Source organism: Empidonax traillii, unplaced genomic scaffold (genome assembly GCF_003031625.1).
Source record: "Empidonax traillii isolate 1590-97213 ecotype Southwest subspecies unplaced genomic scaffold, ASM303162v1 scaffold244:size1524873, whole genome shotgun sequence".
Classification (NCBI taxonomy): domain Eukaryota; kingdom Metazoa; phylum Chordata; class Aves; order Passeriformes; family Tyrannidae; genus Empidonax; species Empidonax traillii.
Window position 1 is genome coordinate 1,376,076 of NW_020955437.1, and position 23,628 is coordinate 1,399,703.

At 37.0% G+C, this 23,628-nt stretch overlaps 1 protein-coding gene across 1 annotated transcript in view; it reads right to left on the bottom strand.

The window, feature by feature from the left end:
• Positions 1 to 23,628, bottom strand: part of MYO16 (myosin XVI) — a 182,581-nt gene that overhangs the window by 37,814 nt on the left and 121,139 nt on the right. The window contains exons 23-26 of the mRNA XM_027888682.1: positions 14,378 to 14,474; positions 9,697 to 9,943; positions 7,570 to 7,877; positions 4,481 to 5,683 (exon numbers count right to left, since the gene is read on the bottom strand). Coding sequence (XP_027744483.1) covers positions 4,481 to 5,683; positions 7,570 to 7,877; positions 9,697 to 9,943; positions 14,378 to 14,474 — 1,855 coding nt within the window. The remainder of the gene's footprint in view (positions 1 to 4,480; positions 5,684 to 7,569; positions 7,878 to 9,696; positions 9,944 to 14,377; positions 14,475 to 23,628) is intronic.

A 23,628-nucleotide genomic window follows, 5' to 3' on the forward strand; every position in this document is an offset into this window, starting at 1 on the left:
CAAGCTTTAGTCCCAACTAGGTACATCTAAATCATTTGCCAGTTGTAACTATCTTCCTGTGACTTCCAATGCTTTAACTCAATAATGTGGAAGCAAAAAAAGAAGGTATTCATACAGCTAATGAATGCCAATGATACCTGGCAAACATTTGAATGGTATTGGCATTTTATTAACAATTTAAAGCTTGCATGCCTTTGCTGTTCTTACCATAAAAGTTACTAAACCGTAACTTTCCAAACCCAAACGGTTTAAAAACGAATAGGTCACTGAAGACTGTATAGACTTGAATATACAGATCTACTTGTACCGAAATACTAATTCACTGACCTTGGTGACCTACATAAAGGGAAAGTCTTCCTAATTTTACTTCTTACGCACACAGATGTGGGGTTGAAAGCTTGCACATTTTCTTTTGCTCAGTCACACAAGTATCTATGGCAATCTTTTCTCAACAAGCAGGAAGGAGAGAAAGCGTTGTGTCTTTATCTCAATAGCCTGACAAATTCAACCAGGTTAAGGTAAAATCATAGTTCCTTTTTTCCATTCCCTTTAGAATCCAGATGCATACTCACTGCCAATCTGAGCATGGATGACTGGTTAGGATTTATTCTATCTTTTGCTCTGAAGCTGAAATAATTCCCCTTTGTATGGAAAAATTTATTATCAACTGTACCAATCAAGAAAAATAACATTATGACCTAGCAAAATCCGAGTATCATTCATCCACGCTGAGAAACACAAACATTTAATAAGAAATGCTTAAACATGTAATTGTCTTTTCCTTTTATAAGGATTGTCTTATATGTTTGATAGTTTAAAAAACATTTGTACATCCTGCTAAGGAGTGTGGTTTTGTAATTAAAGGATTGAATTTGGTTTCATGAGGTCTACTTTCAAATCTCGGGTCCAGTCGAAAAATTTTTAAGCAGGAGTTCTGCACATGACCATCCAATTTCAATCTGTCTTGCTAACTTAAGTTTCTAATTTTAGAAATCAGGGAGAATAGAAGAAATTTGTGTATGTGTCTTATCACTTACCTGGATTCAAGTCTCATTTTGTAAGGAGTAAAAACAAACCCCTGTCTAACAATATGGTTGCAGTTTCAATGACAACTCTTTTCAACCTTGGAGAAATCACTTTATCTCAGTTCTCACCTGTTACAGTTTAGCTTACTTGAACTATAAGCTCTGCAGAGCAGAAAAATTCTTATTACATATGAGGTATTTTGCATGAAATTGCACACTATACGATCCTGATCAGTGCTTGAACCAGTAGACTATACTCTTGTGAAAAAAAAGTGGCCAGGCTAACCGACTAGGTAAAGAAAGTTGTAGCCATTTGATTTTTTTGTTGTTGCCGTTGTGAAAGAAGAGTGCTTTCAGTTCAGTTCACAATAACTCTTCAGCCCATCAGAAAACCACAAATGTGTTCTACTGTAATTCTGGATGAGCTTTTCTCACAAAGGGGCCAGGAGCCAAAAGGACATCAGTGTTCTCAGGCCTTGAAATTACTCCTCCAGGCAAGAGGGAGGCATGTGGGGGGATCTCTCTATTTTGCACATATATTGGCAAGGAGGCTTTTATCTCCAGGGCTGATGATCTACACCGAAACTTCCTGATTCCCACAGGTAACTCTCCACGACTTTAAAACGGTCCACAGTTTTACTTTCTGGTTTTAGTTAAGATTGCTGGTAGGTTATAACTTATGGAAAAAAATGAAACTGCACATTATAGAGTGCTGCTCTAGGCAACGTCTTCAACTTTATTGAATTTATATATATATATTTTTTACCATATCATCTCCTATAAATAAAATACTATAAATGACAGAAAGAAAGGGAAGAGTCCTTCAGGAACTTAATACGCACTGGGCAATAGATGATAAAAAACCAGAAAGTAACATGTGACAACTTCTAATTTTATATAACATGCAAAATTGGTTGACTCGGATGACTGTCATCTTATTAGTTTACATAAAAGGTTAAATAATATTTTTCCAGCTTTTACCCTAGAAAATAAAGACATAAAAAATAAAGACATAAAAAATGGCAAATTGTAAAAACACCTCTCCCCCCCCGTATTTAGTTATTTTCAATCCATCTGCTCATGATTGACCTATTCATATGTAACTGCACTTAGTATACAGTAGCTTCCTAGCTCATAAAATATTGATTCAGGTTTTTTATCGTGTATCTTTCTTGAACTTTGATCTTTCATACTTAGTACTGCCTTGATGAAATATTCAGAAGTACATTTTCCCTGTGAAAGGTAAATTTAGAGGTTTTTTATGGTAGCCTCTGTTAATGCACTAACTTCAACCCACATGAGACCCAAGCTGAACTCCATCTTAGTCACATTTAGTTGATAACTGCATTTTCAAAAATCTTCTATCCCAAAGCAACTTTTTTTTTTTTTTTTTAAGGAAAAGGTCAGTTTTTTTAATTGTGTGTAGTAGGTTTGCTATACTTCCTCACCTTTACTAATTTCATCAATTTGCATACTTAGAATAATGAACAAAACATTTGCATGAGGCTGAGAATTGATGAAGTCTCAGTTCATAGCTCATTCAACATACAGTATTGAATTCAGCATACAGGAACAAGCAAGGTCCAGCTAAAGATTTTTCAAGGTCTGTAGTACTCACAAGGGTTCTTTCCACCATGGTTTCTCTGATAGCTCCACCTTGTCATTAACTTTCATGAAACCTATAAAAAGTCCAGAGTTTTGGAGGGCATACTTTGGCCTCTTCAGAAGACTAGTTGATGGAGCTCCTTGTGAGGCATTCCTGAAGGACTCCAGGAAGGTTGGACATGTTTTAAGAAAGAAATCTTAAAGGTACAGGAGCAAGCCACCCCCATGTGCCAAAAGGGTGTCCTCAGGAAGACGATGACAAGTTGGGTGGGAGTGTTGTAGGGCAGGAAGGTTCTGCAGAGGGATATGGATAGGCTGGATCAGTGGGTTGAGGCCAACAGTACAAAGTTCAAAAAGGACAAGTGCTGGGTCCTGCCCTTGGGTCACAACAACCCCAGGAAGTGCTGCAGGCTGAGGTCAGAGTGGCTGGAAAGCCGCCCAATGGAAAAGGACCTGAGGATGCTTGTTGAACGTGATCCAGCAGTGTGCTCAAGTGGCCAAAGAGGACAGTGGCATCCTGGCTTGTATCAGAAACACAAGCCTCCAGGATCAGGTCAGTCTTTAGTTTTGGGCCTCTCACTACAAGAAATACATTGATGTGCTGCAGTATGTTCCAGAGAAGGACAATGGAGCTGGTGAAGGATCTGGAACACAAGTCTTAGGAGGAGTGGCTGCTGAGGAAGCTAGGGTTGCTCAGCCTGGAAAAAGAAAGACTCACCACTCTGTATAGCTATTTGAAAGGAGGCAGTAGTGAGGTGGAGGCTAGTTTCTTCTTCCAAGTAACATGGGATAGGACAAGAGGAAGTGGCCTCAAGTTGTGCCATAGGAGGTTTAAATTGGATATTAGGGAAAATGTCCTCACAGAAAGGGTTGCCAATTATTGGAACAGACTGCCCAGGGAAGTCATGCAGTGACCATCTCTGAAATATTTAAAAGATGCATAGATGTGGCACTTAGGGACATGGTTTAGTGGTAGATGTGGCAGTGTCAGTTTTATAGTGGGACTCAATGATCTTAAAGTTCTTATCAAACCTAATTAGTTCTATGATTCTATATTGCCTAATTTTGAATATGCTGCACACAGCTCTTGATTAAGACAAGCTGTTTGGACAGATAGAAGTGTAGAAGCAGAGAAAACAGTCTAGAGGCTTTCTCACTCTGAATTTTAAATTCACAAAATTTGTGTTTGGGAGATGCTACCATGGGAAGAAATTTCTTTATAAGACATACTGAATGTTTTCAATATGAGAGTTTTTTTTTTTTTTTAATCAGAAAAGTAATGTGAAGACTGAAGTTAGTGTTGTAACTGAGACAGAGAACTGCTATTACTTTTAATTTCTTAAATTTTCTTCACTGCATGACTCTCTGACTAAGCTTTATTTAGAAGAATAATTAAGACTGTATCAACAAACTCAGAATTTCATGGAAATGCAATAAAGAAACCTTAAAAGAAAGACTTCAAATAAAATACATTTACCAAACATCTAGCCATATATTTAATTCAAAATATTTTTACAGACTGATAACATAAACTCATTTTCACACGATGTAACATCTGTGTTTATTTTACTGAAACACCTGGAATGTTAAAAAAACATTTAAATTTGTGTCATACAAACATTTTGGTAAAAGAAAAGTTAATATCTCAGATAAAACCTAAAGACCTGTAATTTTTACATGAAATGTTTTTGTATGTGTTTCTTATGACTACAACAGACCTTTCTTTAAAAAACCCCACAAACTAAACAAGGTTTTCATTTTGTATTTTTGCCTACTCTATCAGCTTGCAATGTAAAAAAGTTTTGATGCAAAAGACATACATAATACAAAAGCACAGAGAACTGTCTTACCTTCTGGCTCCCTGATCTTACGTCCTGCTGCAGATTTTCGTAGCACGCTCCGTCCTGAGTTGAACAAGCTAGTTAACTCATCAAGGGGACTGGTCAATGACCTTGAGTTTGTAGGGCTGTACGGAAATGAAGATGGTGAATTTGAATTCAATTTCCTGTGATCTGCTCTTGCCACCTTTGGGGAGTAAGGTAGTTTGGAGAATGGAGAAGATGAGCATCCAAGTTGAGCAGGATTGGGTCTCTGAGGTACTTTTGACAGATCTGAGTTTGTACCTGCTTTCCCTGTATTAATCAGAAAACTAGAGCAAGTCTCTGGAGGAGATGCAAAATGCGTGGAAGTCCGGTAGGGAACAGGAGGTGGTACAGGAGGAGGGGGTGGTGGGAGAGGAGGAGGTGGTGTGGAAGGTGGAGTCACTCTGCTGGAAACATTGAACACCACCAAGCCTGGAGATGCTGGTCTTTCATTCTCCCCTTTTTGGCCTTTGGAGTACTGAGGTGATAACGGACTTGATCCTTCTGACTGCACAGGGTATTTTAGGTTGGTTTCCAAGACAGGAAGCTTTTTGACCTCTAGTGGTGTTAAAGGCGATTCATCAGAAGCAGGTGAACATGTGACAGGGGTTGGAGGGAATACAAGAAGTGGTGGTCTATGGGGGAGCAAGTTAGGGAAAGGGGCTGGAATGTCACACGAGTCTTTATAGACCAAAGCTGCTTGACTGCTTCCATCCAATGTTCCATCTTCAACATTAAGATTTTTTTTGCTTTCAAACAACAGAGGAGGAGATCCAGTCACTATTGGAATTATTCCATTACCGTTGCTTCCTTCTTCTGGTAGAAAATACTTCATTTCTTCATATACAGACTCTCCTTGTTCTGGACTTTCTGCTTCAGCAGAGCTGCTCTTGATTGCATTCCCTACCATTTCAATATAGACAGGCTCATTTTCCTCCTCTTCTTGTGACATATAGAGATTCAACACACCATGTTGTGGCCCATCAGCAGAAGTTGCTTTCCGTACTGTCACAGAATCATATCCACCTGGTTTAACTACTGTGCTTGCTGTTTTGACATCCCCAGGCTTTTGGCCAGGTATTTCTTCATAAGACCCACTAAGTTTTGTATTGGGACTTCGTTTTGGTTTTCTAGGAGGTATTTTTTTCATGGTACTGTAATCATCACTGTGTGGCCGTGGACGGGTCAGTACTAGGAAAGTGAAAAAGGTCTGGGTTATTAACAGATCAAAGTAATTTTTTTCTTTACTTTAAGCCCTCAAATGTTGCCTATTTAGTTTTACCATGAGCTGCAGTCACTAACATGGGGATGCAGGCAAAAGTATAAACACTTCTATGAACAAAATTTAGAACTTTCAGCTTTCAAATGACAGGCCTTTGCTACCTAGGAATTTAATCTGCTTTGATAATCTCTACTGCCACTAAAAGATGAAAATTCACACCTGAGGAGGTATATTTTGAATCCAAATGTGCATTTCAAGATCCATAACACATGGGAATACGTGCTTGTTTCTCCTTGTGCTCTAAGAGAGAGGGGCATGCTTTTAACTAGGAGTTTCAGCACAGTGCTACATTGACACACGCGATTGCCAGTAACTGAAGTATCCTCCTTTTTATGTAATATCTATAAAACTCTAATTATAGGCAGATAATATGCCCACCTTTTCTTTTGTACTGCAAGTGTGGAAATAATTTATAACGTTAGGGAATCCCATAGCCTAAGGGCAAATCCCCAACTGAGTATACAGTTAACTAAACTAGATGTCTTTTCATAGCCACCACACATGTATGGAGTGGAGACACTAGATACCTAGATGACTGGTCTTTTAAGACCAAAATTAGATGGTGTAAATCAGAGCTGGTTTTGGAAAAAGAATCAGGAAACTTACATAATTCTTTCAACATGAGTATATGGTAGGGAAACTTGCTCTATTGTTTCATACATACAAAAAGAACTTCAAAGTTGTTTTGTGAGTATATGCAAGCTTAGTGTTAAGACCACCACACATAAATTGCCGTTCTTCCAAAAAAAACCCTTCTAGGACTTTTTGGTTAAATCTCTTGCAGAGTTGGGCATAGGAAGATGAAGTCACTACAGACCTCCTTAAACCAATTAATGGTTTAATAGTATATTGGACATAGTTCCTCTGTCCTTACACAGAGTGTAAATGAGCAAGGGAGAGTTTAAGAACAATGGACTTGCATTTAATGCACTGGACATGAGAACAGCAATAATTTTGCAATAGGGAGCTGCAAACGTTTTCATCCATTGTATACAGGACTAGCTTTGTTATGAAGAGCTTTAAACCCAACCCAGAGGATCTTTCCTGATAAGCCTAGGTCTTCTACACGAAGCATGACAAGTGAGGTTTATCAAGGAAAGCAGAATGCATTCCTTCCCTTCATCTTCTACTCATTCACTTCAAGGGTAAAGAAGAACAGAACAACTGAACTAAAACCCATGCAATGTGCACCATAATGCACTCAAGACACTTTAGGACTTTTGCAGCACTTTCCTTCTAAACAAAATAAAAAATACTGTAAACAAATTATGGCAAAAAAAAAAAAAAAAAAAAAAAAAAAAAAAAAAAAAAAAAAAAAAAAAAAAAAAAAAAAAAAAAAAAAAAAAAAAAAAAAAAGCGCACATAAACCCCCCTGACTGCATAAGTTATTCATGTGAACATACGGAAAAAGTAGAAGAAAGTTTAATATTTAAGTCAGTGAAATTCAAGATTCTAGCATCCTATTTTAGTGATGCAAGATATTTTAACAGTTTAGAAGGTGAAATAAAATGGTCAGTGGGGTAGAATAGCTCAAGTTGACAGATCATTTGTTTCTAGAGAGAGTTCTACAAATCGGTTTTGGTTGTTGACAAACTAGGCAATTAGAACACATGAGTATTATTTGCTGATTTGGGAACACATGACAAATTGGCTAATTTTATTTACTGCCACCAAAATATTTCAAGGAAGCAGGACCTTTCAAAGGCGCTTTAGTGTGTTTAAAAGGATCAAAGTGAAAAGAATAAATCAATAACCCAGAGTAACATTTGCGACTGTCTCCGCCTTTATGCCTAACCTTCATTAGCCGTTTCCTTAGAAGCTGCCGACAAGCAAGCACTAACAGCCTCATACGAGGCACTCAGTCGTGTGTTGGGGTCCCTCTTTGGTTTGGGAGGAGGCTGTTTCCTTGGTGATGGCAGGCTATTGCTATCATCCATGCTGAAAACAGAGTGCAGGGAGGGGGATCTGATGGATGACCCAGCCGCAGAATGTACCAAGCTGTCCACTGCCATGGGGACAGGGACGGAGCTGGAATGAAAGTGCTTAGGCGTTCGACAGCCGGTAAAGCTGTCCTCAGAGACCTTCCCACCCTTGTCTTCAGCTCTGAAAACACAGAAAAGAAGCCCAGATGCATTATTCAAGCAATAACAATGAACCTGTTCATGCAAACGTAACAACAGCTTTTTGGTAAACAATCTCACAACTCCCCTGCTGTGTCGAGGGGATGTGTGTAGTAATCTTCTGACAAACAAATCCAGATCAAGCTGCTAGCTTTTTCCCATTTCCTGTTTCATGATAAATCAGGACACAGGCCCCTTTTCACACAAATGCAGCCTTGCTTAAGCAGTTTCATACTGTTGATCAGACATTCGCTGAATGAATTGTTCACACTTTGATTGCTACACACAATCAAAAGCTGGGTTTTCAATCTGAATGATAATTTCTGGGAAATCCATTTTAATAGAAAGTTACTGAGGCAGCAAATGCTGAGCCTTTATCATTATTTTCTAAAAAGATAACTATAAATTCCATTTAGATAATGCAAATCTTTAAAATATTAGATGATCTTTTTAACTAGCTACATTGGCTGCTTGAACAATTCCACCCAGATATCTATATATATTCCAGTTTAAACTTAATTACTGATTATCATCTTTAGTAATAATTGCTATTATTATGACATTATGCTTAGTTGTTTCAATTGCAATTTGGGAATTTTACTTTCTCTATTTTTTTTTCCTTTTTTGAATACATATTGAGAATAATGTTCCAGCTGCTTTCAACAAACTGATTTTTAACAAAAATTCTTCTAACATTTTATTCCTCCAAGAATCAAAACACTGAAACCTTTTTCACTTAGAGTAGTAATGTATTAGATGGAAATCTGTCTATACTGTCATTTTACAAACAAATTCCCAAGCATTTGTCTTTTTAAATTGTATTTCTGCGTGGCAAATCACCAGCAGAGCTGAAATTCATACACAGGATGTAGCCAGCTGCCTATGTAGTAAATGAAATAGCAAAAGATGAAAGCATGGTGCTCAGTGGATAATTTGTTTTCACTGTAATGTTTAATTACAGTCTTTCCTACAAAGGCATTTCCTCCAATATGTAATCACTGGGATATTTGAAGCTAATTAAGCAGATGCACTGCCATTTTCACTTTAATAAAAGTCACTGACAAAAGCAATGAAAGCAAAGGGAGTTGTTCTGGTTGAAAATTAGGTTCCTATGGAAAAATAAACATTTATATATCCAGCAAGTTATAGACACATTCTTGCTATTGACACATACCGATTAACTGCAAATTCTAACTCTGCCCATTCAGCTGTCTGAGAGAAAAGAGATTAGGGACTCAATTCCTAAAGGAAGGGTTTCCAGCATTTACATGGACTTGTAAAATAGATACTCCTGGTGGATGTAAACAAAAAACATTTGCCCATTTTTAAATAAAAGGATCCTCCTCACAATCAATCTGCTTAGTTCAATGCGTAATCAGGATTTCTTAGGATGGGCTTTATGGTATTTTAACACCTTCTTAGCTGTTTTTCATTATCTCAGTAATTTCTCAATGTTGGAATTTTAAGTTGGAGAAATTTTTCTTTCGTTTGTTTGGTTTGATGAAAGTTAAATTATAATCTATTTATCATAGAATTAGAAAATATTTCTGTAAAAAAATCCAGAGACTTGAACAAGTTCCCCTAAAGCTCAGTGTCCCCTGAATAGGATATAGTGGTTTCCTGAAGTTTCTAGACTTAATTACCTGATATACAGAAAAAAACCAAAACGACCTAACATTTAATTGGGCTGAGCAAATTATTCTCTTGCAATTCCTCAGTCATATATGTGGTTTTCTAAGCAGAGAAATTTTATAAACTGAAGGGACATGTTAAGTCTTCACAGCAGGTGTTTCTCATCTTACCTCCTGTGGCCTTCTTCTGGTCTGTTTCTAGCCTCTAACTTTTCCCTGTGGTAAGCAGCGTTCATCTCATTGCGGAGACGGTCATTTTCCCGAGCAATGTCAGAAGCATTTTGAATAACCAAGGCATCGTATGTTTTCAGTCCCATATCCTCAGCGTTCTGCAAGAAGCTTCTGATAGAGGTGACCTCTTGCTGTTTGATGCTCATCTTCTGTAGCAAGCGCTGGCGAGCCAGAAATCCTCTGATAACTACCATAGCAGAAGGAGAAAATATGGACCAATGAAAGACAACTAACTGGTGAATAATTTAAATATTACTGTGTGTTCTACTGTAAATACAAGCAAGTCAAGTCAATGTCTTACATAAAGACTGAAAGAAATATGACGGTATATAAATAACACGGTAAAATGGAACTCTTTCTCTTTTCTACTGCCAGTGCTTAAAACAAAGTAGTGACAGTAAATTCATAAATTTGAGCTATCACAACTCAAAATGTTTACTTTCAGTGAATGTTATTTGTTATTATGTTACAACTGAAACTTAGATGTATTTTGCAGATTGTGAAAGCATACATTTATATTGCAAAGGTTTGTTTCAAAATAAAAGCTTGGATAAATGAATTGCATTGAGTGCACTAGCAATTAAATGATAGTTTGCTTCTGGTAGCTTTAAAAAAATGTCTTAAATATTTCAGTGTACTTAAAATCCCATCAAAACCAACACAAGACTTTTTCGTTTGCCTTAAAGACCTTTCATTGCTCATATTCTTTCAGCAAAAACAATCAGATTAATTTAATGCAAATTTCTCAAATATATCTGTCACATCATGTCTGCATTTTTCAGTTTAAAATTTTCATCTACATTGCATCAGCTTCATGTATCTATTAGACCTGTTCTTCACACTCTTTGTCAGCGTTATGCTGGAAAACAATTTTTGTGGATCTCCTATAATAGCTTTCTGTACACCTTTCCTAAGTATGTACCCTCGCTACAACAAATCCTACCCAACCTGAATATCACCTAGTCGCCTGGATTTTCAGAAGTACACAGCTGATCAGAAAAGTATAGGGACCAGTGTGGCCATGATGAATTCAGCACCATTTTAATCAGTGCACCTGAAGCAGGTGATATTTGTATTCTCAGAGCATATTTTTTGGCTTAGAAGGAAGACACAAGATAAATGAAGGCACTGTATTTCTGTGTGTTTTTTTTTTTTTTTTTTAAGTTCGATTTTCCAGATCTAGAACCACTGCTGTGTAACTCATAAGGAAGAACCTGTTCTAGGATTATTTGCCTTTTGCCTTAAATACTGTTGGTTTTCAGTACATCAACTTACATGTATCAAAACCAGGTCAAACTTCATCATTGCTTATTATGATTCCTCTAAATCTGTTTAACAGAAAGTTTTCATAAGTGAAGTTAGCATGCAATAGCCTACTTATGATGTTTGTTTGAGTTTGGGGAAAAATACTGAAAATGCCAATTCGAGGATTGCAAGATAAAAGATTTGTTAAAATTCATTAGGCCTTTTGAACAATGTAATTAAGTTCGAGATTTGGGAACAATGAAGAACATTAAATAACATAGAGTCAAGCTGAAATAATCTAAAGGAAAATGTCAACAGAGAAAGATACAATTACTCTTCTATGAATATAAGATGTTATTGAATAAAATAAACAGCTAAAGCAAAGGGTAATGTAAGGTATTTTCTATCAACTTCTACATCCTTGTTTAGATACTAAGAATAAGATTTTCTTAGAGATGCTCAGGGTCCTGCTTAAAAGAAAGGTTAATGTTAATATACCAGTACTGGTTCTATAAGAAGTGCACTGGGTTTGAAAGTATGCAAGTTTAGGTACTTTGAAATAATTTACAGTAGAAAGCTGTGAAGGTTTAGACTTTCCTAATCACAACCATCCATGCCATTTTCAATTCCTTTAGTATGTTCCATAAACCTCTTTAAACCCTGAAACAGTAATGCACTTATCCAATTGAGCTGAAAAGGAAATTAATAGAACAGTTATTTGCTAAAAATTTTATTAGAGCATTCACACTGGATATACATGTTACTGATTCTGAATCCAAATGTTGCTGTTGTGAAAGAATGAATATATGCATAGAATATTACAGAAGTTCACTACTCACAAATAAAAAAATTTCAAAAGAGCTTAATAATAAAAAGAAATCTTCCTAAATTATTCTCTTTAAACCTATCTGCTGCAGAACAGAGAAGGTATTTGACTGTGTGACTTCGGAAGAAAGGCTCTATTTTGAAGTAACAAGACTCTGTGTGTTTGGGTGTGTTTTTACTACCAAGGTTGGTTAGGATAAAGAAAGAGAGAGATCAATCCTCTGATAGAATGGTTATCAGACATGAATGAGTAGTTTGGAATAGCCTGCTAAAATGGCCTAGTAAAATGAGAACCAGTGGAACTAGTTCTAATATTTAGATACTGTACAGATACTCTGAATTATGCCCTTTCACCAAAATCAAGATGTTTTGAAAAAACATTTAACAAAGCTTTGTCAGGAAGGGTTGTCAGACAGACATTCCTTTTCATGAAAAGGTAGACATTTCTCCACATTGCCTTCTCTATGAGAACATTTGAAAAATTTTTGTCATCAGTTCAACATGGAAAAACCCCACAATTTTATAACCTAAAAAGCTGCCGTGAAATGAAATTGTAATCTCCTAGACCTTTACTGCTCAGTTTCATGTACTACTGTATGGGTACTCGGTACTATGATTGTCTTCTGAACTTGCTCCTCATTTATGTTGATCTAAATGAATTCTCACTCATTCAAATTCAAATAATTGAGGTTATCACCCCCAGGGCAGAAAAATATCTACTTCTTTAGAGTTCATCTAAGGACAAGGATTAGAATAATCAAAATTCAAGTAGACCATGAATCTGGGTTATAAGAGAAATGTATTAACTACTGTGTATACAATGTATTAAAGTTAATTCCTCATTTACACAAATTCTGATGGAAGAACTTCAGCACATGAGTTTCCTACAGGTACAAAACTGTCACAGTGATTCAGGTCAAAACATACCATATGTAGTTCTCATAACCGTGAAAAAAAAAAAGAAGTCTCTAAACTCACAGATCCATTTTTAAATAAAAAGTGTTTCTACACATACTTTCAATTTAGTTTGACCCCTTTCTTTGCCTCTGTAAGATAAATTTCACAAAAAAGACTTTTCTGGTTTGTTTTACTAGTTAGATTGAAGCAAAAAGAGTTGGAACCTGTTTGCAAAGGGCAGCTTATTTCGTGAGTTAATGCCACTCCTTACTCGTCCAAGTTCCTGATTTTCTCAGGTTTCCCAGATCATAAAAAGCATGCAGATGAGCCATAGCTTTGAAAAAAAGCTTTGAACACATAATTTTGGTGAAAATGACTTTTCAAGTTACCCTGACTGGGGAAGGCTAGAAGCAAAACTGAGAAAAAATTTTGTACGGAGCCAAAAAAGGCCTATTATCTTCATTCTTCAGGCAGGGTTTGGCAGTCTGTTCTCTTACCTCTGAAAAACATCAACATATCTGAAGATGTTTTAAATTCTGGTGTAGGGTTATATTGAAGCACTCTGCTTGCAAATTTGACACCGAAAGGTGTCCTTTCTTTGATAAGTCAGCATGAGAAGGGAAAGAGGACAAACCATTACTGCTTTTCCAAATGTACAAATACAACAGGGTAATTTGCATAAAAAAATCGGGCCCAAGTTATAAACTCAGCTGAACTGTGGCCTCTGTTACCTGTCATTCTTCACATTCGTTTCTGAACTATTTTTATTTTACTTCCCTCAGGTTTTCTCTTTGTTTGCTCTTTTTTGCTACATGCTCACAGTGAAGAAAAGAGAGCTAAAATGAAAGGGGTTTATATTTGTTAAGTCTGCAATATTATATAACTGACAAACATCCCCCCCTCCTCCCACAAGAAAAGACTGTCTTTTTAATTTCCTTTAAATAGGTGAAAATGGGAACTGTTGCACAGATCAACCAATTAGATCAATAACAAATTGTGTGAAGGAAGCTTCTTCAAACAAAGCAATATTCACATTTTCAGCAGTTATTTGAGATTTTGATAGGAAATGGAACATAAGTAAGTGGAAATCAGGAGGCAGTCGATAGTACCTCCTTTTAAAAATATGTCAAAAATGTCAGTGTGGCCTTAGTGAAAATGCAGGCATAAAAGGGGGAAAAATACCTAAACATAAAAAACCCTAGCAGTCAAATATCAAAGCTGCAAGAAAAGAGGAAAAATAAAGACAATTAAACATACTAGATTATTAGCTTTGTATTTACTCTCAATACATTTGAAAACATTGCAATTTCCTGTCAGCATTACAATAGTTGATTTGCAATGAGAATTTAAAGGTGATATTAATGCCTTGAAAAAGAACTGAGCATACTTTAAACAGAAAATATTCAAGAACCTCTAAGTTTAAATTACAGTCAACAGTTTGTCATAAAACTATGTTTGACAGACAGAAAGTGCAAGCATTACCAATGTTAATATCATCTCAAAAAATCTGTGTAAGTAGTTAGCTGGAAATATGTATGTAGAGAAAAGTATAAAATACAGAAGCTGTTCAAGGGGGAGAAAATCATTTTGTTATACAATATTCTGCTCAGTGTACAAAGTGACACCTCAGAAATACTTGTTCTGTAATTGTTACCTTTTTGGCAGGTTATAATTTTCTTCTGAAGTTGAAGGCACAAATCATTTAGATGGTCAGCTTGCCAGTACTTAAGAAAAACTTTTCGGACTCCTATCTAGAATACAAACAGCAGGGAAATCATCATCATCAACAAAAAAAGGCAGTATCACTTGGTTGAACAAAAGAGTATTATTCGGAATGGATGAGCAAACTGTCAGACATATAGTTTCACTTCAGTTCCAAAAGCATCCAGAACAAATACTACAATCTTTAAGTTAAATACAGGCTGGGGGAAAATAAAGCATTTGGAATCTAATTATGCTAATGTGCTAGACAACATAATACAAAATAAAGGTGACAAGACATAAACCCACATGGAGCAGGAAATGGTAACAGATAGCTGCCATTTGGGGAACAGGAGGAATTTAACTGAAGGATGGTAGAAACTCACTGTCATTAATGACAATGATTCCTAATGTCCAGTAAAACTACTAATCCTAGTTCCTAGCCTTGCCTGCTTGAAGCTGTGCTGTGGGTCTCCTTATAATATCAAGGCTAAGCAGTCAGAAGCATTCCTTTGTGAAAAATAATCTCCTAAGTATTGATTGAGTGTATGATCATATTCTGGGGTTATGTAGTAGCTTGGTTTAATTCATCTACTCCTTGAAAGAACAATCATTAGATGATCTTGCCCTCTTACAGCCAAGTTTAGCTAGTTAGATCAAAAGAAAACACCCTTCTTTGATACCTTCTGAACACGCTGAAACAATACTTTAAAATTCTTTTCTGTATCATCTTCAAAAGCATTCCTTTCTAATAGACTTTAATAAATCCAAACCACCTACAACCTAGACACTCTAAAACCAGTAGATAACTGGGGAAAAAAAAAAAAAAAGAGATAAACAACAAAACCATTTCCTTCTCAGAAATTCTGTACAAGAAACTTTCCTCCCATTCTTAGAAATAAAAGGACCAACAACAGATAACTGTGCTACCCAGTGAAGATTCTAGTTTCTGCAAAACTATTACTTTTGTACGGCTAATAGGCATATTGATTAATTATTATGAATCTGGTTGAAATTGAAGAAATTCATTCCAACTTTCCTTTTCTTCACCTCACTGAACCACTCCATTGTGGTTTTTTGGTTTAGAGCTGGGAAACAGGTATCAGCAGAGTTATTTGCACAGCTTTTCAACTAATTGTTTTTAATCCAAACACTGTCACACGTATATCATGATAGTGTTGAACTACAAAAAGCCAGGACATTTATATCATGTCTAAACTCCATTAAAAAAAATCAGAAATTATTTGGGCACATTTCTGTCCCTTGGCTTCCCCTCTCTCTACTCTAGAGAGAAACTATTTTGAATCAAAAGTTTAAAAAAACTGTAATTTTGCAGTTTGAGCTGACAGACAATGATGGTGCGACTGCTAGTCTTTTAGTTAAAATCAGATGCACTCAAATGGAAAAACTGGAATGATTTCTCAATTTTTTTTTTCTGTTAGCATCTCTTTTCCCAATAAAATAGTCCCTTTTGAATTATAGCAAAGTGTGTGGAGGCAAGGAGATAAAAACCACATTTTACTTGTCCTGCCATTATATAAACTCATAAATAGGGAACAGGCTTCCTTTGCATGGTGGAAAATGCCTTGGAACAGCTATTTTAGAAAAATGTGCAGCTACAAAAATTATAGAATCATGGAATGGTCTGGGTTGGAGGAGACCTTAAAAATCATCTAGTTCCAACCACCCTTCTATGGGCTGGGATACATACTGGTTTAACTTAGGTATCCCAGAGTCACTTCTCTGTTCAGACCAGCTATTCTGGAATAATCTTTGTGCTTGTAAATTAAAGTTATTATTCCCGAACAATATTAATTTTCCTAGATCCTGCTTCTGTGTAGCTACCATGGTAGGCACCCCAGTAAAATGATGTCTTTATATTTATTCAGTAGATTATCTGGAGTCACGCCTTCCAATTTTTGACTTTTAACTGAGGCAATTTTAAGGAGATTCAAATGTGCTCTCATACTGTCATCCTCATTTTCTTGACCAATGACTTCCAACAGAAATTTTTACTTTTTTTCCCTGTGCTTTCAAAACTCTCTATATGCCTGGTTATCTTAGCACTCTGACCTTCTCTTTCATCTGCTCTGGAATCTGCTTCTTTCCCATGTCATGTTAAATTTCCTTGGGAATCTTTCCCTTTGTCCCTTTATTTAATCAAAAAACTCAAAGAAGTGGTCTTTTTTCTTCACTTTAAATTTGCTTCTCTTTCACACATCTAGTCTTGCATCATGAACAAGCAAACTTTTCATGTTTTCTTCCCCAAAAGTATTCTACTTTTGTGACTTCAACTTTCTTCCAGGACACCTTGACTCTTCCCATTGCTGTCAATATACTGTCAATAAACCCTTTGATTTGTGTAATAACTGCTCATCAAACAACTTCCATCCATCTTGATAAACCAAATATTGACCTTGCCTTCTTACTAGCTTTGGCTACTAAAGTCTTCATCTTCTTGCTTAAATCTAGAATTCTCCTGTAAGAATAACTGAATTATTATTCATATGGTTAACTGTAATTAAATTATCATTTGGTTATTATAAATACTGTTTTATCTGATCAGCTCTCAGACAACCAAAGCACCTGGATACAAATACTTCATAAAATTATATTCCTCTAGTCTGATTACATTTTATGTTGATACTCCATTTTTCCTTTCCACAAACCCTTCACATCACATAGGAGTTTGTTTTTTTTTTTTCACCTCTGTCTCTGGCCTATGCCAAATCAGCCACTTTTTCCTCGTTTCTCCCCTTTACCCTTCATTACTCAAGTGTTTGTTCCTCCCCTTACTAGAGTAATATTAGGGTACTCTCATAGTAGAAAAGGGTATGAAAATTGCATTTTCAAACCTTAAAAAAGCCCTGATTGTTAGCAATGCCCATGGCAACATTAACAACCCTATTCTCAGTCAGTATCATGACTGACACACAATTAAAATTTTAGCTGCAATTTATTTTGCACTGTGCAGTCACAAAATCACAGAAAAGAGAACTGCTGAAGCTTATGGTCATTTTAGCTACAAGTGGCTGGCATTGCAGAGTCAGAAAGCTAGCTAAGGGGCAGGCAAAGCATTACTGCTCTTTTCTTCCATCCTACACCCTATGAACATAAATGGAGTTACTGTGGCATCACTTAGGCTATGAACTTCATTAGTAGGAGCCTGCTACAAGTTTTAAGTGAATGAAGAAATACAAAATGTCAATACAAATCCATTTTTACATTCAGATAAAAGCTATTTATAGATTTTACATCATTTGTCAGGTCTACAGAGAGCAGAGCTCTAGACAGAAGCATGTATAGCAGAAACTCCTATAACACATTTGATTGTTAGTAGTGCTGGAGATGTGTGCTGCTTAGTCTTTGAGCTAAATTTGATGCTCTCTAAAGCTGACTGATAACAAGCTAGTCTCACTGCCCTCTGTACAGTTCTGGTGTTCAGTGAAAGCAATAATGCTGAAAAATATTGGAATCTCACATACAAAACAGTTTTTGAGACTGCCACCTGTCTTCATTCTGATTTCTTCTCTAATCACAAAATGTTTTCTGCTTGCTTAGGGAGAAAAGGTTCAAATATTCTTCCACTAAAACACTCACTTTTCAATACTTTCTGGACTATAGAGTGCTCTCATCTGAGCCTGAAATTTTAATGTCATTCAGACTCCTGTAAAAGTAAAACATCTGTGAATTACAGTCATAGTTATTTTAATTAGAAAAGCATTAGGGTTTTAAATGTTATTTTTCAAAATGACACATTTTTTAAAGATTAAGTAAAATTGTCATTGATGACTACCAAAGCTTCAATTACTGCTACAGGAGTCCTTTTTTTTTTTTTTTTTTTTTTTTTTTTTTTTTTTTTTTTTTTTTTTTTTTTTTTTTTTTTTTTTTTTTTTTTTTTTTTCCTGGAAGGAAGGAGAAAGAATGGGAGGGAACTGTTCTTTCTCTTTCTTTTCTTTTCTTTTCTTTCTTTTTTTTTTCTTTAATTTTACAGAAAAGGTGTAGGATGTAGAAGTACAGACATTCAAAACTATGGAATTGATGCTGAGATGGTGTGTAGGTGGCATGGAGGCAGTATTAGCTCATACTTAATAGGTGTCAAGGGAATCTGTAAAGCTGTTCTTTAGTTTAAAAAAGGCAATTTGTGGGAGTGCTGTGTGTTTCTGGCAGTACTTTCAAAATAGCTACCTACAAAAGACAGAGAACTATAATCTAATGATATTTTACACAATGACACACATTTTCAGAGTGCATTAATGAAATGCCGAAAAAAGCCTTAAAACTATTGTAAAATGTGTCTTCTTGCCGTGTATGTCTGCAAAAATGTAATGACAAACACATTTACAGGGCACTGATCTTTAAGGACTTAAATGTTACTTGTAAAGGCTGACTCTCTCTGCTATGTTAGCTTTTCTTCATACATTTCAAGAGTCCTCCTTGGTCTCTGCAATCTAGTGACCTTGCCCTGTGGTACATACTGAATAACCCTACATTTTAGTATAGATTGTATATGGTCTTAATATAAAGTATATGAGTAGTCCAGTATCCATGCAAATGACACCATGTGTTTATGTAAACACTTATCAGGACCTGGACTGCAGGGAGAAAAACTGTCATCTAGCTCTTCAGGAAAGGGCCAAAAAATGGTCATTCCTCTCCCAAAAACTGTACAGATATCGCAGATCATCACACTTGTGAGGCAACAAGAGGAACCACCTTGCAGGAGAGGAAGTGATCAGGAAATATAACATGCATGTAAGAAACACTCAACGGAGGAAACCTGACCCCAGTTATATCTCATGGGATCTCAGTATTGACTGGACCTATCACTCCAGGTTTCAGAATGCTAGAAGTAGACATAGCACTAAAATGTGGTAGTGTAACCTCCTCCCCAAGGCCTGCTCTACAATCTCATTCCTAACCTGAGCCTACCCACTCATTCATGACACAAAAGAAACCATATAAAAGTCTCTCTTGGCACGATCTGAGAAATACAGGCAACAGGCACCAGGGACAGCAATGGCACAGGAAGTAAACCCTGAGGTGGTGACCGGAAAACTAATCCCAAATAAGGGATGAAGACTGGGACCAAATATGAAACAAAATATCTATAAAAGTAGAACAAAATTAAGTGAAGAAAACAAGATAAAAGTGTCAAAAGAGCTAGAAGGGTGGGGGGTGGGGGGAAGAGGGAAATAGAGAAAGGGAGGAGACACAGAATCCAGATTTGAGCTGCAAAAGATATCAGAAAGAAAATAAGGAATTAGCAAGACTAGTAATCATAAGCAAAACCTGAAAGGTGGATGGACAGAGAGAGAAATATATTCTAGAGGGGAAAAAATAGAAATAAGAAACAAAAATCAAGCTTTGTGTTAAAAGAATGAGAGCTTGTGAGCATTCTGAGGTCATAGTGAACCATCCATCCTATTCTCTGGCTGAGGGAATAGGATGGACTTGTACTGTGTGGCACAAAGTCACTGAAAAAGTTTGTGTGCAGTGGCTGACGCAGATCAGTCTTTTGGTAGTATTGGTGAGGTCCAAGCTCACTCTCTGGCAATTTCTGCTACTTGCAAATGATTTCCTATATATAATGGGGTGATACAATGAAACAAAAATATATGGGACAATATAATTTTACTGACATAATTCAAAGTATGAGGGAAAAACAGACGCTGGTGTTTCAATAATTTACTGTTAGTCAGGAAATTCCTTTGGGATTTCTTCTAATTGTCTAAAAAAGAAAAAAAATTAAAGTAAGGTATTCAAAACAAACACAAAATTGACTCCCAGCACAGTTAAAATTACTAAATGAAAAATGAATGAACTGCTGTACAATTTATGAGCACTAAAGTTTTCCCACTTAAGAAAAAAAAAAGAGGTAAGAATCCCTTAAAAATTAGGTTGCTTGCAAAGTACTCTAGTACTTCAGCATATCAGATAGAAAGCAACTCATATAGCATGACCACTTTAATTTTAAGCCAAAATAAATAGTTCTGTTTAAAAAATACTTAAAAGACTCTCTGAACTAAGCATAAAATTTGCATATGTATGATTTCATATATTTCTGCTCATTTCTCTGATTTAATCATATGCCACTTTTGTTCTACATTCTGCTATTTAATCTTAAATATAGTTTTCCCAAAAAGAACTCTGCTATGCTAATATTGTATATTAATACATTGCAATTGAAAAAAATTAAGGGCAGCTTTATCAATAAACGAAACACCTGTAGGTGAGTAGTGAAGTATGGTTCTCCCATTGACTGGTAAGAACTGTGGATCAGACTTTGTTTTCACTCTACAGTTCTACAAGTGCTAGAAGAATTTAAAATCTCTAGGTGGACTTCTGGGACTTCTCTTTATTGAGGGTTTATTCTCTGCTTTAACATTCTTCTTGAGTGGAAGTTTAATAATACAGCTCCACACTGGCAAGGATCATTTCTCCAGAAACAAATGTGAACTGGCACTAACACAGTGTCTGCCTCATGCAACTAGCTGATGCAGATTTGGAGCTTTATAAAAACATTCTGACTAACCCTCCTGTACTGCTTATTTCATATCTGATGAGTCTTTGGACCACCTCATTTCAAACTTAAGACTTGTCTTACTCTTCGCAAAGTGAGTGATCTCTTGTGCTCAGAATTCAAGAATACTGATAGGAAGGAATCATTGTGGGTTAGAAGAAGCAGGCTAAAAATTGGAAGACAAAACTTTTATTGAAGGATTGCTATCTTTAAACCAGACAAGCATTTCTAGCAGTCAAAGGCTGAAAGATTCACTTTCAGTGAAGTCTGACCTTTGCAGTGCTCATAATAAACAGCTGCACTGTATAGCAAGGGCAGATTAAATTGATGTTTTGTTTTTCTTCTAATATGGTACAAGTTGTTTGCATTTCAGCAAGTTCCATCTGAAGTAACTGAGAAGGGTTAATTGCAGACCACTGACCTTAGCTAAACAAAATGTAGAGCTCCAAGTTTTGATGAGAAAGCTCAGTAAGCTATGAGCTAACTCTTTTTTATTGAATTTATATTTGCAAGCTTAACAGTGCGAGGAATGATAATCCAAACAAATGAAAGTTTCCTTATGTCAGTAGAAAGAGCCAAGGACTGTTTGTGCTCTGTACTTCTCCCAAAGCATGATAATGTTTGTAAGTTAAGTCATGCTATTGGGATGGTAGGTTTTGCTTAGCTAATGCATCACTACATGACAATAAATGAACACAACAATTCACAAAAATGTGAATTTCCTAATATAAGGACCTTCAGATGTTCTGGGGGGCAGGGATTCTTCTGCTTTACATGAACCAGCCAATACTTCCACTCAATTTAACTCTTAAGTTACTTAATATCATCTGGCTCCTTATAACATTAACTGCAAAACTCTCACTGACTTCACCACTGACTTTCACTCTGCCTTAAGTAGGAATGGTTCATTTTGATTTAGAAATCTGATTTTCTCTTACATTGGATGTGCTTAGAAGTCACAGCAAGTAGGCAAGCTTGTAGTGATCAAGTGTATGTTTAAGCTGAAAGAATACCCGGTCTAGGCTGCACGGAGAGTCAGGATGCAAAAACTGCCTTTCCTTAGTAGCTCTGTACTTTCATAATTCCAGTAGTTAAGCTAACTGCATGACTGCAACTGCATGTAATATCAGCTTCAATGAAACAGCTATTTTACTGTCCCAGTTTAGTTACCTCCAGTGCAGCTTACTGAAGGAACAGCAACATTTCATAAAGCTATCAACACTTCCATCCCTATGTGACGAAAGATGAGCCAGCAGGGAAAAAGATCAGCCTGGCTTAATAGGGAGTTCTCGCTGGAACCCAGGGGAAAAAAGAGAGTTTATGATCTTTGGAAGAAGGGGCAGGCAATTCAGGAAGAGTACACGATTGTCGCTAGGTCACGTAGAGAGAAAATTAGAAAGGCAAAAGCTCAGCTAGAACTCAATCTGGCCATGCTGGGAAAGATATAAAAAATGTTTCTATAAATACATTAACAACAAAAAGAGGGCCAAGGAAAATCTCCATTCTTTATTGGATGCGAAGAGAAAAAGGCTGAGGTGCTTAGTGCCTTCTTTGCCTCAGTCTTCAACAGAAAAAGCAGTTATGTTCAGAGTAATCAGCCCCTTGAGCTTGCAAACAGGGCCAGCAAACAGAATGGTCCCCCTGTAATCCAGGAGGAAGCAGTTAGCGACTTGCTGAGCCACTCTGATGCTCACAAATCTACAGGACCAGATGTTATCCATCCTAGAGTGATGAGTGAGATGGTAGAAGAGCTCAGTGAGCTGCCCTCCATCATTTATCAACAGTCCCAGCTAACCAGGAAGGTCCCAGATGACTGGAGGTTGGCCAATGCGATGCTCACGCACAAGAAGGGATGAAAGGAGGATCTGGGGAACTACAGGACTGTCAGCTTGACCTTGGTGCCAGGGAAGGTTATGGAACAGATCATCTTGAGAGCCATCATGCAGCACATACAGGACAAGCAGGGGATCAGCCAGCCTGGGTTTAGGAAAGGCAGGCCCTGCTTGACCAACCTCATCAATGGTTTTTTTGCTTTTATGACCAGGTGGCCCACCTAGAGGATGAGGGAAAGGCTGTTGTCTACCTGGACTTTAGTAAAGCCATTGCTACTATCTCCTGCAGCATTATCCTGGAAAAGCTGGCAGCCCATGGTTTGGACAGGTTCACTTTTTGCTGGGTTAAAAACTGGCTGGATGGCTGGGCCCAGGGAGTGGTGATGAATGCGCCTGGTGCTACATCCAGTTGGCGGCTGGTCACTAGTGGGGTTCCCCAAGGCTCAGTACTGGGGTCAGTCCTGTTTAATATCTATACCAATGGTTTGGATCAAGACACCCTCAGTAAGTTCTCAGATGACAAGTTGGGTGGGAGTATTGATCTGCTGGAGAGCAGGAAGGTTCTGCAGAGGGATATGGACAGGCCAGATCCATGGTCCGGGGTCAATCATATCAGGCCACACTTGGATCACAACAATCCCATGCGGTGCTCCAGGCTGAGGGCAGAGTGGATGGAAAGCCTGGAGCAGAGGAAAAGGACTTTGGGCTGCTGTTTGACAGCTGGCTGAACATGAGCCCAGGTGGCCAAGAGGGCCAATGGCATCCTGGCTTGTATCAGAAACAGTGTTTCCAGTTGGACCAGGGAATTGATTGTCCCTCTGTACTTTGTACTGGTGAGGCTGTACCTTG